The sequence below is a fragment of the Pseudophryne corroboree genome, chromosome 7 (assembly GCF_028390025.1).
Source record: "Pseudophryne corroboree isolate aPseCor3 chromosome 7, aPseCor3.hap2, whole genome shotgun sequence".
Taxonomy (NCBI): domain Eukaryota; kingdom Metazoa; phylum Chordata; class Amphibia; order Anura; family Myobatrachidae; genus Pseudophryne; species Pseudophryne corroboree.
Genome location: NC_086450.1, coordinates 336,645,347 through 336,664,441, shown reverse-complemented (window position 1 = coordinate 336,664,441; position 19,095 = coordinate 336,645,347). Strand labels below are relative to the sequence as shown.

Genomic DNA, 19,095 nt, shown 5'->3' with positions numbered 1-19,095 from the left:
ATAATGCAAGCCTGTATGTGAGAGGAGACACAGAGGTCGAGAGGACACCAGCACACCCTGAGCTGCACAGCCCCAGGGAGGCTGTCAGCTCTCTATAATACAGTGAACACTAACAATTATTGCCCTAAATAGGCTCAGGATAGTGTACACAAGCGACTCTCCCCCTTTGCTACACCCTGTACCAGATATCCTGCGTGTCTGTAGGATCAGGAAGCGCTGTGTGTGCTGTCTTTGGCTGCAGTAAGCAGAGGAAGGCGCTACTACATATATTATACTGCCAAAAGTCTCCATTTAAGCTTAAAACATCACACAAGTGCTAGTTAAGCCCTGTTATGCCAGTTGTACACGGGGGATCTTAGCGGGACCCCCCGGGAGGTGCCCGTACACCGCGCCCGTGGTCAGCCGCACTTTTAACTGGGGGACTACCCCTGGTTCGTACTCACCACCAATGTTAGGGGTGTACGGCGTGCTGCAGCTGTGACAACCAAGGTGCAGTGCCTCGCTGAACAACAGTCCCCCAGGACGGGGAAGCGGCTCTGCACTTCGAAAGGCCGGTGACCGCCCCCCCTCCTAACTCCCACGAAGCATGTATGCTGTTGCTCAGACAGCATACCGAAAAATATAAAAGATTTTAAAGAAATTTAAGAAAACTCTCTGGAGCTGCAGAGATGTGCATCCTCTCCTGAGAGCACTTTTTTTCTAAAACTGCCTGTGGGAGGGGGCATAGAGTGGAGGAGCCAGCACACCCAGTTGAAGAAATTAAAGTGCACTGGCTCCTTTGGACCACCTCTATACCCCATCGTACTAGTTTACCCCAATATCCCTTATGGATGCTAGAGAAAGGAAAGGAATTTAGTAACCGTTTAGGAGTTTGGAATTTCTTGTTAGGATTGACCCACGCCTCTTTAGAAAGGGAGTTTAATTCCTTTGATCTATAGTGTTCACGCTAGGCTGTTTTAGCAGGGTGCCGCGCCCTACCCGATTTTTTAAGGGCAAAACCCGCCCTGCCCTTTCAGCGGTGCCCTGCTAAAATAGCCACCCGCTTTCTGCCCTCTCAGTGTGTAAAGATGCGCGGCATCCATTCACGTTGTCAGTAGAACCCCCAACAGTGACGACGCCGGCCACCCACGCCCCCGTCTGTGGACCGAACCACCCACTTGTATTACATGCAAGTGGCCAAGCCCCCTATTTGCATGACCATGCCCCTTTTTGGCGCGCGCTTGTGACCCTCACGGACCCGCGCCCTGCCCGTCCCCTAGAGTGAACACTAGATATAGGAAAGCTACCAAAGGATTTTGGTTTCACATTAAAAAAACAATTCCTCTTCTGGTTCTGTCTCCTTATCCGGTATGTTGAGGACTTCTCGAATAGAATAAATTAGAGCCTCAACACCAGGAGAATTGTCATCTTCCACGACTACCTCTCCCTCATCCAGCTCTGGTAACTCAGAATCAGAATCAGACTGGAGCACCAGTGGGAGCGTGCGTTTATGAGGGACCAACAGAAGGAGCTGAGGAGTCTGTCTGTGGTCAGCAGCCTTAAGCAAGAAAATTATCTACAGATTGCTTAAACGTCTGCCTTTCCTGTCTGGCTGTAGCTAACTCTGTATTAATATTAGTAATCATACCTTTGAATGATTCTAACCACTCAGGTTCCTGCATACAACTACCTTGTGAAGGCAGAGAACACTGGGTACATAGGAGAGACCCCCCTAGAGAAGGTGTAAACTTAGTGTTACATGAGGGACACACAGTCTTTTTCCCAGACATTCTTATTGCAGAAAAACACAGAGTTAGGTGAATAAATACAGTGCAGTGACAACACAGAGAGTGAAACAGCACAACAACCCCAGTATGGAGTGACACAGAGTATTGGGACCAGCACACAATACCTCAGTCGGAGCAGCACTCCGCTGGAGATATATATAAATTTAGCATGACAGCAGTGTCACCAGCACTTATATGTTCCCCCCTCTCTATAAAAGCCCCTGGTACAACTACAATTGGTGATTCAGCGGGGTCTGTGGAGGAGCAGCTTCAGCATGCAGCCTGGCAGTCAGCAGGAAATGGTGCCTTTCAGCCTCTGGTCCCGCTCTACGGGAAGCCCCGCCCCCTCAATGGCGCGCGGTCCCTCACAGTTTATGCTGGCTATAAACATGGTGTTTTTTGCAAAAAATAAGAATTTACTCACCGGTAATTCTATTTCTCGTAGTCCGTAGTGGATGCTGGGAACTCCGAAAGGACCATGGGGAATAGCGGGCTCCGAAGGAGGCTGGGCACTCTAGAAAGATTTAGGACTACCTGGTGTGCACTGGCTCCTCCCACTATGACCCTCCTCCAAGCCTCAGTTAGGACACTGTGCCCGGACGAGCGTACACAATAAGGAAGGATTTTGAATCCCGGGTAAGACTCATACCAGCCACACCAATCACACCGTACAACTCGTGATATGAATCCCAGTTAACAGTATGAAACAACTGAGCCTCTCAACAGATGGCTCAACAATAACCCGATTTAGTTAACAATAACTATGTACAAGTATTGCAGATAAACCGCACTTGGGATGGGCGCCCAGCATCCACTACGGACTACGAGAAATAGAATTACCGGTGAGTAAATTCTTATTTTCTCTAACGTCCTAGTGGATGCTGGGAACTCCGAAAGGACCATGGGGATTATACCGAAGCTCCCAAACGGGCGGGAGAGTGCGGATGACTCTGCAGCACCGAATGAGAGAACTCCAGGTCCTCCTCAGCCAGGGTATCAAATTTGTAGAATTTTGCAAACGTGTTTGCCCCTGACCAAGTAGCTGCTCGGCAAAGTTGTAAAGCCGAGACCCCTCGGGCAGCCGCCCAAGATGAGCCCACCTTCCTAGTGGAATGGGCATTTACAGATTTTGGCTGTGGCAGGCCTGCCACAGAATGAGCAAGCTGAATTGTACTACAAATCCAGCGAGCAATAGTCTGCTTAGAAGCAGGAGCACCCAGCTTGTTGGGTGCATACAGGATAAACAGCGAGTCAGATTTTCTGACTCCAGCCGTCCTGGAAACATATATTTTCAGGGCCCTGACAACGTCTAGCAACTTGGAGTCCTCCAAGTCCCTAGTAGCCGCAGGCACCACAATAGGCTGGTTCAGGTGAAACGCTGACACCACCTTTGGGAGAAATTGGGGACGAGTCCTCAATTCTGCCCTATCCATATGGAAAATCAGATAAGGGCTTTTACATGATAAAGCCGCCAATTCTGACACACGCCTGGCTGAAGCCAAAGCCAATAACATGACCACTTTCCACGTGAGATATTTCAGATCCACGGTTTTTAGTGGCTCAAACCAATGTGATTTTAAGAAACTCAACATCACGTTGAGATCCCAAGGTGCCACAGGAGGCACAAATGGGGGCTGAATATGCAGCACTCCTTTCACAAATGTCTGAACTTCAGGTACTGAAGCTAGTTCTTTTTGAAAGAAAATCGACAGAGCCGAGATCTGTACTTTAATGGAGCCTAGTTTTAGGCCCATATTAACTCCTGCTTGCAGGAAATGCAGAAAACGACCTAGTTGAAATTCCTCTGTTGGGGCCTTTTCGGCCTCACACCATGCAACATACTTCCGCCATATGCGGTGATAATGATTTGCTGTAACCTCTTTCCTAGCTTTAATAAGCGTAGGAATGACTTCCTCCGGAATGCCCTTTTCCTTCAGGATCCGGCGTTCAACCGCCATGCCGTCAAACGCAGCCGCGGTAAGTCTTGGAACAGACAGGGCCCCTGCTGTAGCAGGTCTTGTCTGAGCGGCAGAGACCACGGGTCCTCTGAGATCATCTCTTGAAGTTCCGGGTACCACGCTCTTCTTGGCCAATCCGGAACCACGAGAATTGTGTTTACACCTCGCTTTCTTATTATTCTCAATACCTTTGGTATGAGAGGTAGAGGAGGGAACACATAAACTGACTGGTACACCCACGGTGTCACTAGAGCGTCCACAGCTATCGCCTGAGGGTCTCTTGACCTGGCGCAATACCTCTCTAGTTTTTTGTTTAGGCGGGACGCCATCATGTCCACCTGTGGACGACCCCACTGATTTACAATCATTTGGAAGACTTCTGGATGAAGTCCCTACTCTCCCGGGTGGAGGTCGTGCCTGCTGAGAAAGTCTGCTTCCCAGTTGTCCACTCCCGGGATGAACACTGCTGACAGTGCTAGTACATGATTTTCCGCCCATCGGAGAATCCTTGTGGCTTCTGCCATTGCCATCCTGCTTCTTGTGCCGCCCTGTCGATTCACATGGGCGACTGCCGTGATGTTGTCTGACTGGATCAGCACCGGCTGGTGTAGGAGCAGGGATTTTGCTTGACTTAGGGCATTGTAAATGGCCCTTAGTTCCAGAATATTTATGTGAAGGGAAGTCTCCTGACTTGACCATAGTCCTTGGAAGTTTCTTCCCTTTGTGACTGCCCCCCAGCCTCGTAGGCTGGCATCCGTGGTCACCAGGACCCAGTCCTGTATGCCGAATCTGTGGCCCTCCAAAAGATGAGCACTCTGCAGCCACCACAGAAGAGACACCCTGGTTCTTGGGGACAGGGTTATCAAGCGATGCATCTGAAGATGCGATCCGGACCACTTGTCCAACAGGTCCCACTGAAAAATCCTGGCATGGAATCTGCCGAATGGAATTGCTTCGTAAGAAGCTACCATCTTTCCCAGGACCCGCGTGCAGTGATGCACCGATACCTGTTTTGGTTTTAGGAGGTCTCTGACTAGAGAAGACAACTCCCTGGCTTTCTCCTCCGGGAGAAACACTTTTTTCTGGACTGTGTCCAGAATCATACCCAGGAACATTAGACGTGTCGTCGGGACCAGCTGTGACTTTGGGATATTCAGAATCCAGCCGTGCTGGCGCAGCACTTCCTGAGATAGTGCCACTCCCACTAACAACTGTTCCTTAGATCGTGCCTTTATTAGGAGATCGTCCAAGTATGGGATAATTAAAACTCCCTTTTTTCGAAGGAGTATCATCATTTCCGCCATAACCTTGGTAAATACCCTCAGTGCCGTGGAGAGTCCAAACGGCAGCGTCTGGAATTGGTAATGGCAATCCTGTACCACAAATCTGAGGTACTCCTGGTGAGGATGGTAAATGGGGACATGCAGGTAAGCATCCTTGATGTCCAGGGATACCATGTAATCCCCCTCCTCCAGGCTTGCAATAACCGCCCTGAGCGATTCCATCTTGAACTTGAATTTTTTTATGTATGTGTTCAAGGATTTCAAATTTAAAATGGGTCTCACCGAACCGTCCGGTTTCGGCACCACAAATAGTGTGGAATAGTAACCCCGGCCTTGTTGAAGTAGGGGTACCTTGATTATCACCTGCTGGGAATACAGCTTGTGAATCGCAGCTAGCACCGCCTCCCTGCCTGAGGGAGCAATCGGCAAGGCAGATTTTAGGAACCGGTGGGGTGGAGCTGCCTCTAATTCCAGCTTGTACCCCTGAGATACTATTTGAAGGATCCAGGGATCCACCTGTGAGCGAGCCCACTGATCGCTGAAATTCATGAGGCGGGCCCCCACCGTACCTGGCTCCGCCTGTGGAGCCCCACCGTCATGCGGCGGACTTGGAAGAGGAAGCGGGGGAGGACTTTTGCTCCTGGGAACCTGCTGTTTGTTGCAGCCTTTTTCCCCTACCTCTGCCTCTAGAGAGAAAAGACCCTCCTTTTCCCCGCTTGTTTTTCTGGGTCCGAAAGGACTGAACCTGATAAAATGGCGCCTTCTTAGGCTGTGAGGGGACATGGGGTAAAAATGCTGACTTCCCAGACGTTGCTGTGGAAACTAGGTCGGAGAGACCATCCCCAAATAATTCCTCCCCCTTATAAGGCAAAACTTCCATGTGCCTTTTGGAATCTGCATCTCCAGTCCACTGGCGAGTCCATAAGCATCTCCTAGCAGAGATGGACAATGCACTTATTTTAGATGCAAGCCGGCAGACTTCCCTCTGTGCATCTCTCATATATAAGACTGAGTCTTTGATATGGTCAATTGTTAGCAGAATCGTGTCTCTGTCTAGTGTGTCAATATTTTCTGACAGTTTATCCGACCACGCAGCGGCAGCACTGCACATCCATGCTGACGCAATAGCTGGTCTAAGTATAATGCCTGAGTGTGTATATACAGACTTCAGGATCGCCTCCTGCTTTCTATCAGCAGGTTCCTTAAGGGCGGCCGTATCCTGAGACGGTAGTGCCACCTTTTTAGACAAACGTGTGAGCGCTTTATCCACCCTAGGAGGTGTTTCCCAACGTAACCTATCCTCTGGCGGGAAAGGGAACGCCATTAGTACCTTCTTAGGAATTACCAATTTCTTATCAGGGGAAGCCCACGCTTCTTCACACACTTCATTTAATTCATCTGACGGGGGAAAAACTACAGGTAGTTTTTTCTCCCCAAACATAATACCCTTTTTTGTGGTACCTGGATGTAAATCAGAGATATTTAATACCTCTTTCATTGCCTCAATCATGCAGTGAATGGCCTTAATGGGCATTAAATTTGACTCATCGTCGTCGACACTGGTGTCAGTATCCGTGTCGACATCTACTTGTGCCATCTGAGATAGCGGGCGTTTCAGAGCCCCTGATGACTTTTGAGACACCTGGACAGGCACGAGCTGAGAACTCGGCTGTCCCGCAGTCGGCATGTCGGCAACTTTCTTATGTAATGAGTCTATACGTGCACTCATTTCTTTCCATAAGCACATCCACTCAGGTGTCTGCCCCCCAGGGGGTGACATCCCTTCTAAAGGCATCTGCTCCGCCTCCACCTCATTATCCTCATCAAACATGTCGACACAGCCGTACCGACACACTCCACACACACAGGGAATGCTCTATATAGAGGACAGGACCCACAATAGCCCTTTGGGGGGACAGAGTGAGAGTATGCCAGCACACACCAGAGCGCTATATAAGGCAGGGACTAACTGAGTTATGTCCCTTATAGCTGCTTTTTAATATAACTATATACTGCGCCAAATTAAATGCCCCCCCTCTCTCTTTTTTACCCTTTTCTGTAGAGTAGTCTGCAGGGGAGAGCCAGGGAGCTTCCTTCCAGCGGAACTGTGAGGGAAAATGGCGCCCAGTGTGCTGAGGGAGATAGCTCCGCCCCTTTTCCGCGGCCTATTCTCCCGCTTTTTTATGGAATCTGGCAGGGGTATTTACCTCATATATAGCCCCTGGGGCTATATATTGAGGTATTTTTGCCAGCCAAGGTGTTTTTATTGCTGCCTCAGGGCGCCCCCCCCCAGCGCCCTGCACCCTCAGTGACCGGAGTGTGAAGTGTGAGAGGAGCAATGGCGCACAGCTGCAGTGCTGTGCGCTACCTTGGTGAAGACTGATGTCTTCATGCCGCCGATTTTCCGGACCATCTTCTTGCTTCTGGCTCTGTAAGGGGGACGGCGGCGCAGCTCCGGGACCGAACATCAAGACTGGGCCTGCGGTCGATCCCTCTGGAGCGAATGGTGTCCAGTAGCCTAAGAAGCCCAATCCGGCTGCAAGCAGGCGAGTTCGCTTCTTCTCCCCTTAGTCCCTCGCTGCAGTGAGCCTGTTGCCAGCAGGTCTCACTGAAAATAATAAACCTAAGACTATCTTTCTTCTAAGAGCTCAGGAGAGCCCCTAGTGTGCATCCAACCTCGGCCGGGCACAAAATCTAACTGAGGCTTGGAGGAGGGTCATAGTGGGAGGAGCCAGTGCACACCAGGTAGTCCTAAATCTTTCTAGAGTGCCCAGCCTCCTTCGGAGCCCGCTATTCCCCATGGTCCTTTCGGAGTTCCCAGCATCCACTAGGACGTTAGAGAAAAGAAGTTTAATAACCCCCTTTACCACAGTGCCAGTCTGGGGTCTGCAGCGGGCACCGCAGCTCGCAGCCAGGTAACCGCCGCACCCTAATGCCGCCACTTGTCATCGGGAACCCGCTAACCGGGACCCCGGTGTCATCACTCACCGCACCGCGTCTACTTCAGCATCTGTTAGGGGTGGCGGCATGCTGCCGGCGTGTGCACACATCCTGGGGGTATGTGAAACAGCGCCTCAGGAACTAAGTGTCCTGTCAGCGGGGATACGAATATTTTAACCTATCGGAGGTTGGTTTAGTCCCCCCGCCCCCCATAAGTCCCACGACGTGGCAGACTGGTTGCCAACCAGTGCTGCCTGAAAATAACAAACTAAATAAAAGTTTTGAAAAAAACTCTCTGGAGCTCCAGAGGAATGCACCCAGCTTCTTGGCTGGTGGAGGGGCCAGCACACACTAATGATTTCTCCAATGGACCTGATCTATACCCCATGGTACTAATGTCATCCCAGTATCCACTAGGAAGTTAGAGAAATGCAAACATTCTGTGTAAACAAAGCAAACACTTGGTGCTCCACACACTCGTATACTGGCCAGCTCTACTTTTACACTCCACTATATAGTCGGTATTGGACACATACCCTTCACAGCTCTAAATTAGGTTGGGCCTTTTACATCCCCTCCAGCACAACATGGATTTTCCAGATGGGAATTTTGCAACCGATCGATATATTTGCTCTTAACGTTTAATCAGATCCAATGTGGGTCTATGGAGGAAATAAAGGGCATTGTAGAAGGAGTAGGAGCAGTGAACTCCGCTGTTCCTCTCCTCCCTACTGTGGTATGCTTCAGCTTCTTTCCCCATCTCCAGATGACAAAATGAAACTCAGAAGCGAAAATGTAAATATGACAATTCCGTAATTTTCTGAATCGCTCTCCTCAAGAAACAGGAGTCTCGTCTGCAGCTGTCAAGGTTTCTACCACAGATAACTTAATCAGCCGAAAAGATGATTGAACTATGGTTGTGGATTAAAGACAGCGGTGTTGAAGGCTTCAAATTGGTGCTAACAGCTATGCTCCCGGGCAGACCTGTCTGAGCTGGCGGGGGTTGGGTACAGGATCCTGGCGGTCAGAATACAGATGCTGGGATCCCAACCACCAGAATGCCGGCAGGTAGGAAGGAGCAACGAAGCCCCTGGAAGGCTCGCTGGCTCGCCACAGGCTCTATTCCCAGCTGTGGCAGCACTGCTGGCATTCTGGTAGTTGGGACCCCGGCATCGGTATTCTGGCCGCTGGGATTCAGACTACATCCCTTCTGGGACAAAATATTCCTTTTCTGATGTGGATGCTTTTTGCTGCACGGAACTGTCTACAGTTTAACACTACCTTGCTCATTAGTTGTTTGAACGGCATCTCCGGGCATTCTCTCCAGGTCATTTGTGGCTGGTATGCACTCCAAGTCGTAACTAATTTAGGAGAGATTGTCACATATTCCTATAGTAGTTTTGCACTTTTGATTGGGACATATGCAGTAACTCTTTTTATATTTCCCTTTTGAGGACTGTTTATTCTTAATTCTGTGGTGAGCTGTCTGTAACCCAGTCTCTACATTTACATAGTGTTACAGAAAGTGTATGTGATCTATACAGATGTGTCCTCATACATCATTGCTGCAATCGCACCGAATAGCCCCTCACGGTATGCCAAGTCCCAAGAGACTATGCTAGCGTTGGGTGTCTTTTTGTGTTTTTAACGAAACTGCATCTAAGTACGCAACGCAATGTGACCAGAACACATCAGGAGATTGTGCTGATCAATTATGTATACGAAGTGCTACAATGAAGCAACCACACCTTTTTTCCAATACAGTACCAGTTCCATTGCGCTCTGTGGGCCTAATTCATATCTGATTGCAGCAGCAAATTTGATAGCTAATGGGCAAAACCATGTGCACTGCAGGGGGGCAGATATATTCTGTGTGATGCCCTGGGGTGGTTTAGCTGGGGTAGTCTGGGGGTGCTCTGCGTCCCGGAGGTGAAACCCTATAGTGTTAGGGACCTGCTCATATACTGGCCAATATATGCCAAGAACCTCAAATATTATATTATGGTTATAATAATTTTAATGGTGTATGGTGCACCTGCACCCTTTGTTCCTATGTTGTAGTATTACAGTACTTAGTCCCAGCAAGGTAGCACATCCCATTATAATAAGCTAGGGTGTGCAGTCCAGGCCCAGTTTCCATATAGTCTATATTATGTGTGTGTATACACACCTGAGGGATTGGGACAGCCCTCATCTCTGGATTAGCACCCCACCCACTGCCTCTCAGGCTTTTAACCAGGGAACCAGCACATTCTGACTGCACAAAAGACATAGGTATGATCCTTTTAATTATATACAGTCAGTTTGGGGGTGAGCTTTTGGGGCGTGGGGCTCCCTATATTGCTCTGGCTGGGCCACCTTGGGGCATCACCACCTTACATTTACACTTATATCACACTGTGTTTGTTTTATATTTATGTAGCTTTTTTCACATTTTTTTTACACTTATAACACTGCTCAGCTAAACCTCACATTCTAACACTCTGACACTTTACTGCTGTCCTCTTCTTTTCTTTTACATTCAGCAGCCTCTTTCATTTGCTTAACACTGATCTTTCACTCCTATCCTTTTTCTGTGTGATGCCCTGGGGTGGTTTAGCTGGGGTGGTCTGGGGGTGCTCTGCGTCCCGGAGGTGAACCCCTATAGTGTTAGGGACCTGTCCGATGAGGTCACCGTGAAGCAGGTGGGCAGGCTCATATACTGGCCAATATATGCCAAGAACCTCAAATATTATATTATGGTTGTAATAATTTTAATGGTGTATGGTGCACCTGCACCCTTTGTTCCTAATTCATATCTGATTGCAGCAGCAAATTTGATAGCTAATGGGCAAAACCATGTGCACTGCAGGGGGGCAGATATAAAGTGCAGAGAGAGTTAGATTTGGGTGGGGTGTGTTCAAACTGAAATCTAAATTGCAGAATAAAAATAAAGCAGGCAGTATTTACCCTGCACAGAAACAATATAACCACCCAAATCTAACTCTCTCTGCAAATGTTACAGTATATCTGCCCTCCCCCTGCAGTGCACATGGTTTTGCCCTTTAGCTAATAAATTTGCTGCTGCGATCAGGACTGAATTAGGCCCTGTATACAGACTCAGTCGCATACAAAATACAAGTGTTGCGGCTAAAGGTGGGTGCACACTAGGAGATGTGCTCGTGAGAGACACTGCCTAGTGTTTCCCGGGCCGGGCCGCCCGACGGTTGGCATACATACTGTGCGATATCACACAGTGACGTCATGACGTGGTAAGCCAGAGCATGCAGCTTTGAATGATGAGTCCAAATTGAGCTGCAGGCATGGCCGAGACAGATGGTCATGAACGACCTGCAGGGCTGCACATCGCTCAATGTCGGCTGCGTACACACTGAACGACAGAGTAAACTATATCGCTCAGGAGGGGGAAAATGAGCGATATAGTTTACTATATCGCTAAGTGTGTGGGCACCTTAAACACTTAACTGGCATGGTCAGATTTCATGCAACTGCGCCATCCCACCCTGTCCCCTCGTTTTTGATGAGGAGATCCATTCTGCAGATGTGCATAATATAATGTTTAAATATTTAAAAAAATACTTTTCAACTTTATTAAATAAAATAAATTTTAAAAAACAATGTTGTTAACACTTTTGAAGTGAAAAATCGTCAGTTAAGTGGTAGAAGCATACTCTGCAAAAAAAAAAAAAAAAAAGACACTTGATGATAGCAGAGTTGCAAGGGACCTGGTGGCTTACTGCACCAGGCATTTCCCACTGCTCAGCGTATTGAGGCTAGATTTGTGAGGACACATCTGTAGGTAACAGTTAATAATAATAATAATAATAATAATAAAAAATAGGAAAAGCATCAGATGAATTAATCAAATCCTTAATTCTATGCAATCTATTTGTTTGATATTACTTACGTTGTAAACCAGCTGAATGTGACTTGGGAAAGGAAAGACGCACTTGACACAGGGCATGGATTCTGGGAGAGGGAAAACAAATTGCAATGTGACTGCGCTATCCTTGCAGAGCTTTGTATTTGTGGTAATACATTTGTAGTTTACATGCACGGTGTGGGCTCAATCAATTTCTAGCGACTAAGGAGGTAACTCAGACTGGATCGCTGCTGCAAAGTCTGAATCCTCTTGTGGAGTGCGCTCGCTAACAGCATCTCAGGGCTGCGATCGCCTCTGCCTGATTGACAGGCAGAGGCGGTCAGGGGGCATGAGGAGGCGTGTCAATGGTGTTAGAACGCCGTTGGCGGGGAGCGGTCCGGACAATGCAGGCATGTCCGGACCATTGCGGGCCGCTGCGACACGGGACGTGGCGGGTAGCCGCCTGCCAGCGCAGCAAGGCTGCGCAGGCAGGGAGCTACTTGCCGAGTGCAAACGCATTGCGTACCCTTGCGGGTAGGGCCTCACATGCGGGGTGGACTAGCCATGTGCTGGTGTCCCCCCGCACGTCAGAGAAATGGATTGTAAATGTGCTACATTTAGCACATCTACGATCAGTTCTGAACTACCCCTTAAATCGGGGCACAAGTGCAGCTGTTTGCTGCACTTACAGTACAGCTGGACTCACCGATTTTTGTTTGCAGCCCCATAGGACTGTGTATTGAAATCCACGAGGCCACAAGGGTTGCGAATCGCAGTGCCCTTTACACGCTGATACAAAGGCAACCTGCCCCCGTCGCAGGTAATTGGATGGAGTCCATTGAGTCAGTATATACTGTACATTTATGCGGAGGATTCTCAGAGATGTATTCCTTCCACTGAGGAGCAGAAAGGCAGGATAGTTATACAGGATGACACTGCACAAAGGGGCTGATTCAGCATGAGTTGTAGTTTTGCTAAAAGTATCAAAACTACAACTCTTTTCGCTAGCATGCGGGGGGACACCCAGCACAGGGCAAGTCTGCAAAGCACTCCCATGATAAGGGTAGCTACCAGCATGTTTTGGGTCGCGGCAGGTAGATGGCGGGTAGCCCCGCAAAGTGTCCACACACGCCTGTGTTGTTCGGACCGCGATCCCCAAACGGTGCGTCAACACCCCGTCAACGCCCCCCACCAGATATTAAACTGCATTCTGAAATCGCTCCACAGCGATTTCAGCAACATTGCGTGTCATGCTGAAACTCCTCCAAAATGAATAAGCAACAATACCAGAGGAAAGTGGTATAAAGGTAAAAATGTTACATACGGACTCATTCTTTACAAGGGAGAAAAATGGAGGCTGATCGTTGAAGAAGGCCAAAACGAACTGGAACAGCACCAGTATGAAGTAGAGCATGAACAGTGTGAAGCGCAGTTTGTCAATCACTGTGGCCTAGAAAAAACAGAAATGAAAACACAAGAAGGTGAGATGGTTTAAGAACAACTTTAGATTGCTTCATGTCAACACGTTATGGCTAACAACTTGACCAGAATGAATTTCAGGTTATTAACAAATCATTTTTGTAAAGCCCCACTGAAAATAATATATACTCCAGCCTGACACTGAAATGAATGATTCATCGTTCACACTTACATGAGAAAGGCTTTCAGTGATTTTAGTTCGCAACTGGAAGGTGCCACATATTAAAGTTAGCAGCCAGAATATCAGCAGGAGAACAGAAGAACGGACACCTTTAACCCTCTCGTATTGGATAAGACATGTCACAAGAAGCTGACAATCAAGAAAGAAAAAAAAAAATTAAAAGAAAATATTGCTCAGATTTATGACAAAAGCTATCCAATTGCTTTACTTATAGTCTTACTTAGCCACATACTGTATGTTGAGCAGGAAGGAAGTTGGTTATGCCTACATCTGAAATCTATAGGCTAAAGAACCCGGCAATGTTAAGAACACCTCACAACAAATATTAATGGCAGCTAACTCCTAATTTGGTGGCCTTGAAAGTCATCCATCAGCTGTCATAAAAAGAGCTAAATAAAATAGATTAGTCTCATGGAGAAATGCTGATGGTGAAGTTAAAAATGTAAAGACTGATAGACTATCAAACTATGACTGGACAAGAAGATGCTTTTACCACAAAGCTCCACTGCAGCAGCGGCAGATGTGAGTAACCATGGACGTGCTTGTGTAATATGTTAGCGTTATATAAATAAGTGTTCATACAGATGCGGTGTGGTTGTTCATGCCCTTATGGGATTTTCTAAGTAAATTCACCCATTTATGACTAGCAATCCCACTATATTTTAAATTCTACTAATCTAGATTTGCAATCCAGTGCTTAATAGGCACACAATTTAGCAGGGCTCATCTCGAGACCCCTGAAACGGGCTTACCATACTATCCCTTTAAACCGGGACACTAATGAATTACACAGGTTCTGTCGCTGGCTGACTACAAATCTGCATTTCCCCTCATTTTAAGCAGCTAGAGAACCTGTGTAATTCATTAGTGTCCCGATTTAGGGATAGTATGGTAAGCCTAACCTAAAATCTATTTGCCTGCAGGTAACTTAGTGATGTACCAGTGTTTGTAAAGAAATTGATCAGTACAATGTAAAGACGGGTTTGCTAGAAACTGGTATAGTGCAGGAAATTAGAATAAGCATCCATCAATATTAAGAAACATAATACAAACATTGCCACTGGAAATACAAAAACAATATTGTCATTATTTTAATAGTATAATATACAGTACCAGTCAAAAGCTTGGACACACCTTCTCATTCAATGGTTTTTATTTATTTATTTTTATTATTTCCTACATTGTAGATTAATACTGAAGACACCAAAACTATGAGAGAACACATATGGAATTATGTTATAAACAAAAAAGTGTTAAACAAATCAAAATATGTTTTATATTTTAGATTCCTCAAAGTAGCCCCCTTTTGCTTTGATGACAGCTTTGCACACTCTTGGCATTCTCTCAATAAGCTTCATGAGGTAGTCTTCTGGAATGGTTTTCCAACAGTCTTGAAGAAGTTCCCAGAGGTGCTGAGCACTTGTTGGCTGCGTTTCCTTCACTCTGCAGTCCAACTCATCCCAAACCATCTCAATTGGGTTTAGGTCGGGTGATTGTGGAGGCCAGGTCATCTGATGCAGCACTCCATCACTTTCCTTCTTGGTCAAGTAGCCATTACATAGCCTGGAGGTGTGTTTGGGGACATTGTCTTGTTGAAAAAATAAGAATTTACTCACCGGTAATTCTATTTCTCGTAGTCCGTAGTGGATGCTGGGAACTCCGTAAGGACCATGGGGAATAGACGGGCTCCGCAGGAGACTGGGCACTCTAAGAAAGAATTAGGACTACTGGTGTGCACTGGCTCCTCCCTCTATGCCCCTCCTCCAGACCTCAGTTAGGGAAACTGTGCCCGGAAGAGCTGACACAACAAGGAAAGGATTTGGAATCCAGGGTAAGACCAGCCACACCAATCACACTGTACAACTTGTGATAACCATACCCAGTTAACAGTATGAATAACAACTGAGCCTCACTAAACAGATGGCTCATAACAATAACCCTTTAGTTAGGCAATAACTATATACAAGTATTGCAGACAATCCGCACTTGGGATGGGCGCCCAGCATCCACTACGGACTACGAGAAATAGAATTACCGGTGAGTAAATTCTTATTTTCTCTGACGTCCTAGTGGATGCTGGGAACTCCGTAAGGACCATGGGGATTATACCAAAGCTCCCAAACGGGCGGGAGAGTGCGGATGACTCTGCAGCACCGAATGAGCAAACTCAAGGTCCTCCTCAGCCAGGGTATCAAACTTGTACAATTTTGCAAACGTGTTTGATCCCGACCAGGTAGCAGCTCGGCAAAGTTGTAAAGCCGAGACCCCTCGGGCAGCCGCCCAAGAAGAGCCCACCTTCCTCGTGGAATGGGCTTTTACCGATTTAGGATGCGGCAGTCCAGCCGCAGAATGTGCAAGTTGAATCGTGGAGCAGATCCAGCGAGCAATAGTCTGCTTAGAAGCAGGAGCACCCAGCTTGTTGGGTGCATGCAGGATAAACAGCGAGTCAGTCTTTCTGACTCTAGCCGTCCTGGAAACATAGATTTTCAGGGCCCGGACTACGTCCAGCAACTTGGAAGCCTCCAAGTCCCGAGTAGCCGCAGGCACCACAATAGGTTGGTTCAAATGAAACGCTGATACCACCTTAGGGAGGAATTGGGAACGAGTCCTCAATTCTGCTCTGTCCATATGGAAGATCAGATAGGGGCTTTTACAGGACAAAGTCGCCAATTCTGACACCCGCCTAGCCGAAGCCAAGGCCAAAAGCATGACCACTTTCCACGTGAGATATTTTAATTCCACGGTCTGAAGTGGCTCAAACCAATGTGATTTTAGGAAAACCAACACAACGTTGAGATCCCAAGGTGCCACTGGGGGCACAAAAGGGGGCTGAATATGCAGCACTCCCTTAACAAACGTCTGAACTTCAGGCAGTGAAGCCAGTTCTTTTTTAAAGAAAATAGACAGGGCCGAAATCTGGACTTTAATGGATCCCAATTTTAGGCCCATAGTCACTCCTGACTGTAGGAAGTGCAGAAATCGACCCAGCTGAAATTCTTCTGTGGGGACCTTCATAGCCTCACACCAAGCAACATATTTTCGCCATATGCGGTGATAATGTTTTGCTGTCACATCTTTCCTAGCTTTTATCAGCGTAGGAATGACTTCAACCGGAATGCCCTTTTCCATCAGGATCCGGCGTTCAACCGCCATGCCAACAAACGCAGCCGCGGTAAGTCTTGGAACAGACAGGGCCCCTGCTGTAGCAGGTCCTGTCTGAGAGGCAGAGGCCAAGGGTCCTCTGAGATCATTTCTTGTAGTTCCGGGTACCAAGTCCTTCTTGGCCAATCCGGAACGATGAATATAGTTCTTACTCCTCTCTTTCTTATTATCCTCAGCACCTTTGGTATGAGGGGAAGAGGAGGGAACACATAAACCGACTGGTACACCCACGGTGTCACTAGAGCGTCCACAGCTATTGCCTGAGGGTCCCTTGACCTGGCGAAATATCTTTTTAACTTTTTGTTGAGGCGGGACGCCATCATATCCACCTGTGGCCTTTCCCAACGATTTACAATCAGTTGGAAGACTTCTGGATGAAGTCCCCACTCTCCCGGGTGGAGGTCGTGCCTGCTGAGGAAGTCTGCTTCCCAGTTGTCCACTCCCTGAATGAACACTGCTGACAGTGATATCACGTGATTTTCCGCCCATCGGAGAATCCTTGTGGCTTCTGCCATCGCCATCCTGCTTCTTGTGCCGCCCTGTCGGTTTACATGGGCGACCGCCGTGATGTTGTCTGACTGAATCAGCACCGGCTGGTTTTGAAACAGGGGTCTTGCCTGACTTAGGGCATTGTAAATGGCCCTTAGTTCCAGAATATTTATGTGTAGGGAAGCCTCCTGACTCGACCATTGTCCTTGGAAGTTTCTTCCCTGAGTGACTGCCCCCCAACCTCGGAGGCTTGCATCCGTGGTCACCAGGACCCAGTCCTGTATGCCAAATCTGCGGCCCTCTAGAAGATGAGCACTCTGCAGCCACCACAGCAGAGACACCCTTGCCCTCGGGGACAGGGTGATCAGCCGATGCATCTGAAGATGCGATCCGGACCACTTGTCTAACAGATCCCACTGAAAGATCCTTGCATGGAACCTGCCGAATGGAATTGCCTCGTAAGAAGCTACCATCTTTCCCAGGACTCACGTGCAGTGATGCACCGACACCTGTTTTGGTTTCAAGAGGTCTCTGACCAGAGATGACAACTCCTTGGCCTTCTCCTCCGGGAGAAACACCTTCTTCTGTTCTGTGTCCAGAATCATACCCAGGAACAGCAGACGCGTCGTAGGAACCAGCTGCGACTTTGGAATATTCAGAATTCAGCCGTGCTGTTGTAGCACTTCCTGAGATAGTGCTACTCCGACCAACAACTGCTCCCTGGACCTCGCCTTTATAAGGAGATCGTCCAAGTATGGGATAATTATAACTCCCTTCTCATCATTTCGGCCATTACCTTGGTAAATACCCTCGGTGCCGTGGACAGACCAAACGGCAACGTCTGGAATTGGTAATGGCAGTCTTGTACCACAAAACGGAGGTAACCTGGTGAGGTGGGTAAATGGGGACATGCAGGTAAGCATCCTTGATGTCCAGTGATACCATGTAATCCCCTTCTTCCAGGCTTGCAATAACCGCCCTGAGCGATTCCATTTTGAACTTGAACCTCCTTACATAAGTGTTCAAGGATTTCAAATTTAGAATGGGTCTCACCGAACCGTCTGGTTTCGGTACCACAAACATTGTGGAATAGTAACCCCGTCCCTGTTGAAGGAGGGGAACTTTTATTATCACCTGCTGGAGGTACAGCTTGTGAATTACCGCCAGCACTACCTCCCTGTCCGGGGGAGTAGCTGGAAAGGCTGATTTGAGGTAACGGCGAGAGGGAGACGTCTCGAATTCCAGCTTGTATCCCTGAGAAACCACTTGTAGAACCCAGGGATCCACCTGTGAGCGAACCCACTGGTCGCTGAAGTTCCGGAGACGGGCCCCCACCGCACCCGCCCCAGCGTCATGCGGTGGATCTAGTGGAAGCAGGGGAGGATTTTTGTTCTTGGGAACTGGTTGTATGGTGCAGCTTTTTCCCTCTACCCCTGCCTCTGGGCAGAAAGGACGCGCCTTTAACCCGCTTGCCTTTCTGGGGCCGAAAGGACTGTACCTGATAATACGGTGCTTTCTTAGGCTGTGAGGGAACCTGAGGTAAAAATGTCGACTTCCCAGCTGTTGCTGTGGAAACGAGGTCCGAGAGACCATCCCCAAACAATTCCTCACCCTTGTAAAGCAAAACCTCCATGTGCCTTTTAGAATCCACATCACCTGTCCACTGCCGAGTCCATAATACTCTCCTGGCAGAAATGGACATTGCATTAATTCTAGATGCCAGCCGGCAAATATCTCTCTGTGCATCTCTCATATATAAGACTACGTCTTTAATATGCTCTATGGTTAGCAATAAAGTGTCCCTGTCCAGGGAATCAATGTTATCAGACAGGGAATCAGACCACGCTGCTGCAGCACTGCACATCCATGCTGAAGCAATAGCAGGTCTCAGTATAGTACCTGAGTGTGTATATACAGACTTCAGGATAGCCTCCTGCTTTCTATCCGCAGGCTCCTTTAAGGCGGCCGTATCCTG

At 48.0% G+C, this 19,095-nt stretch overlaps 1 protein-coding gene across 2 annotated transcripts in view; it reads right to left on the bottom strand.

Annotated features, from left to right (window-relative positions):
• The window catches only part of LOC134945223 (multidrug resistance-associated protein 1-like), a 337,654-nt gene that overhangs the window by 249,312 nt on the left and 69,247 nt on the right, over nucleotides 1-19,095 (bottom strand). For both annotated transcript variants that reach the window (XM_063934380.1, XM_063934379.1), the window contains exons 5-7: nucleotides 13,461-13,598; nucleotides 13,134-13,259; nucleotides 11,855-11,916 (exon numbers count right to left, since the gene is read on the bottom strand). In XM_063934380.1, coding sequence (XP_063790450.1) covers nucleotides 11,855-11,916; nucleotides 13,134-13,259; nucleotides 13,461-13,598 — 326 coding nt within the window. The remainder of the gene's footprint in view (nucleotides 1-11,854; nucleotides 11,917-13,133; nucleotides 13,260-13,460; nucleotides 13,599-19,095) is intronic.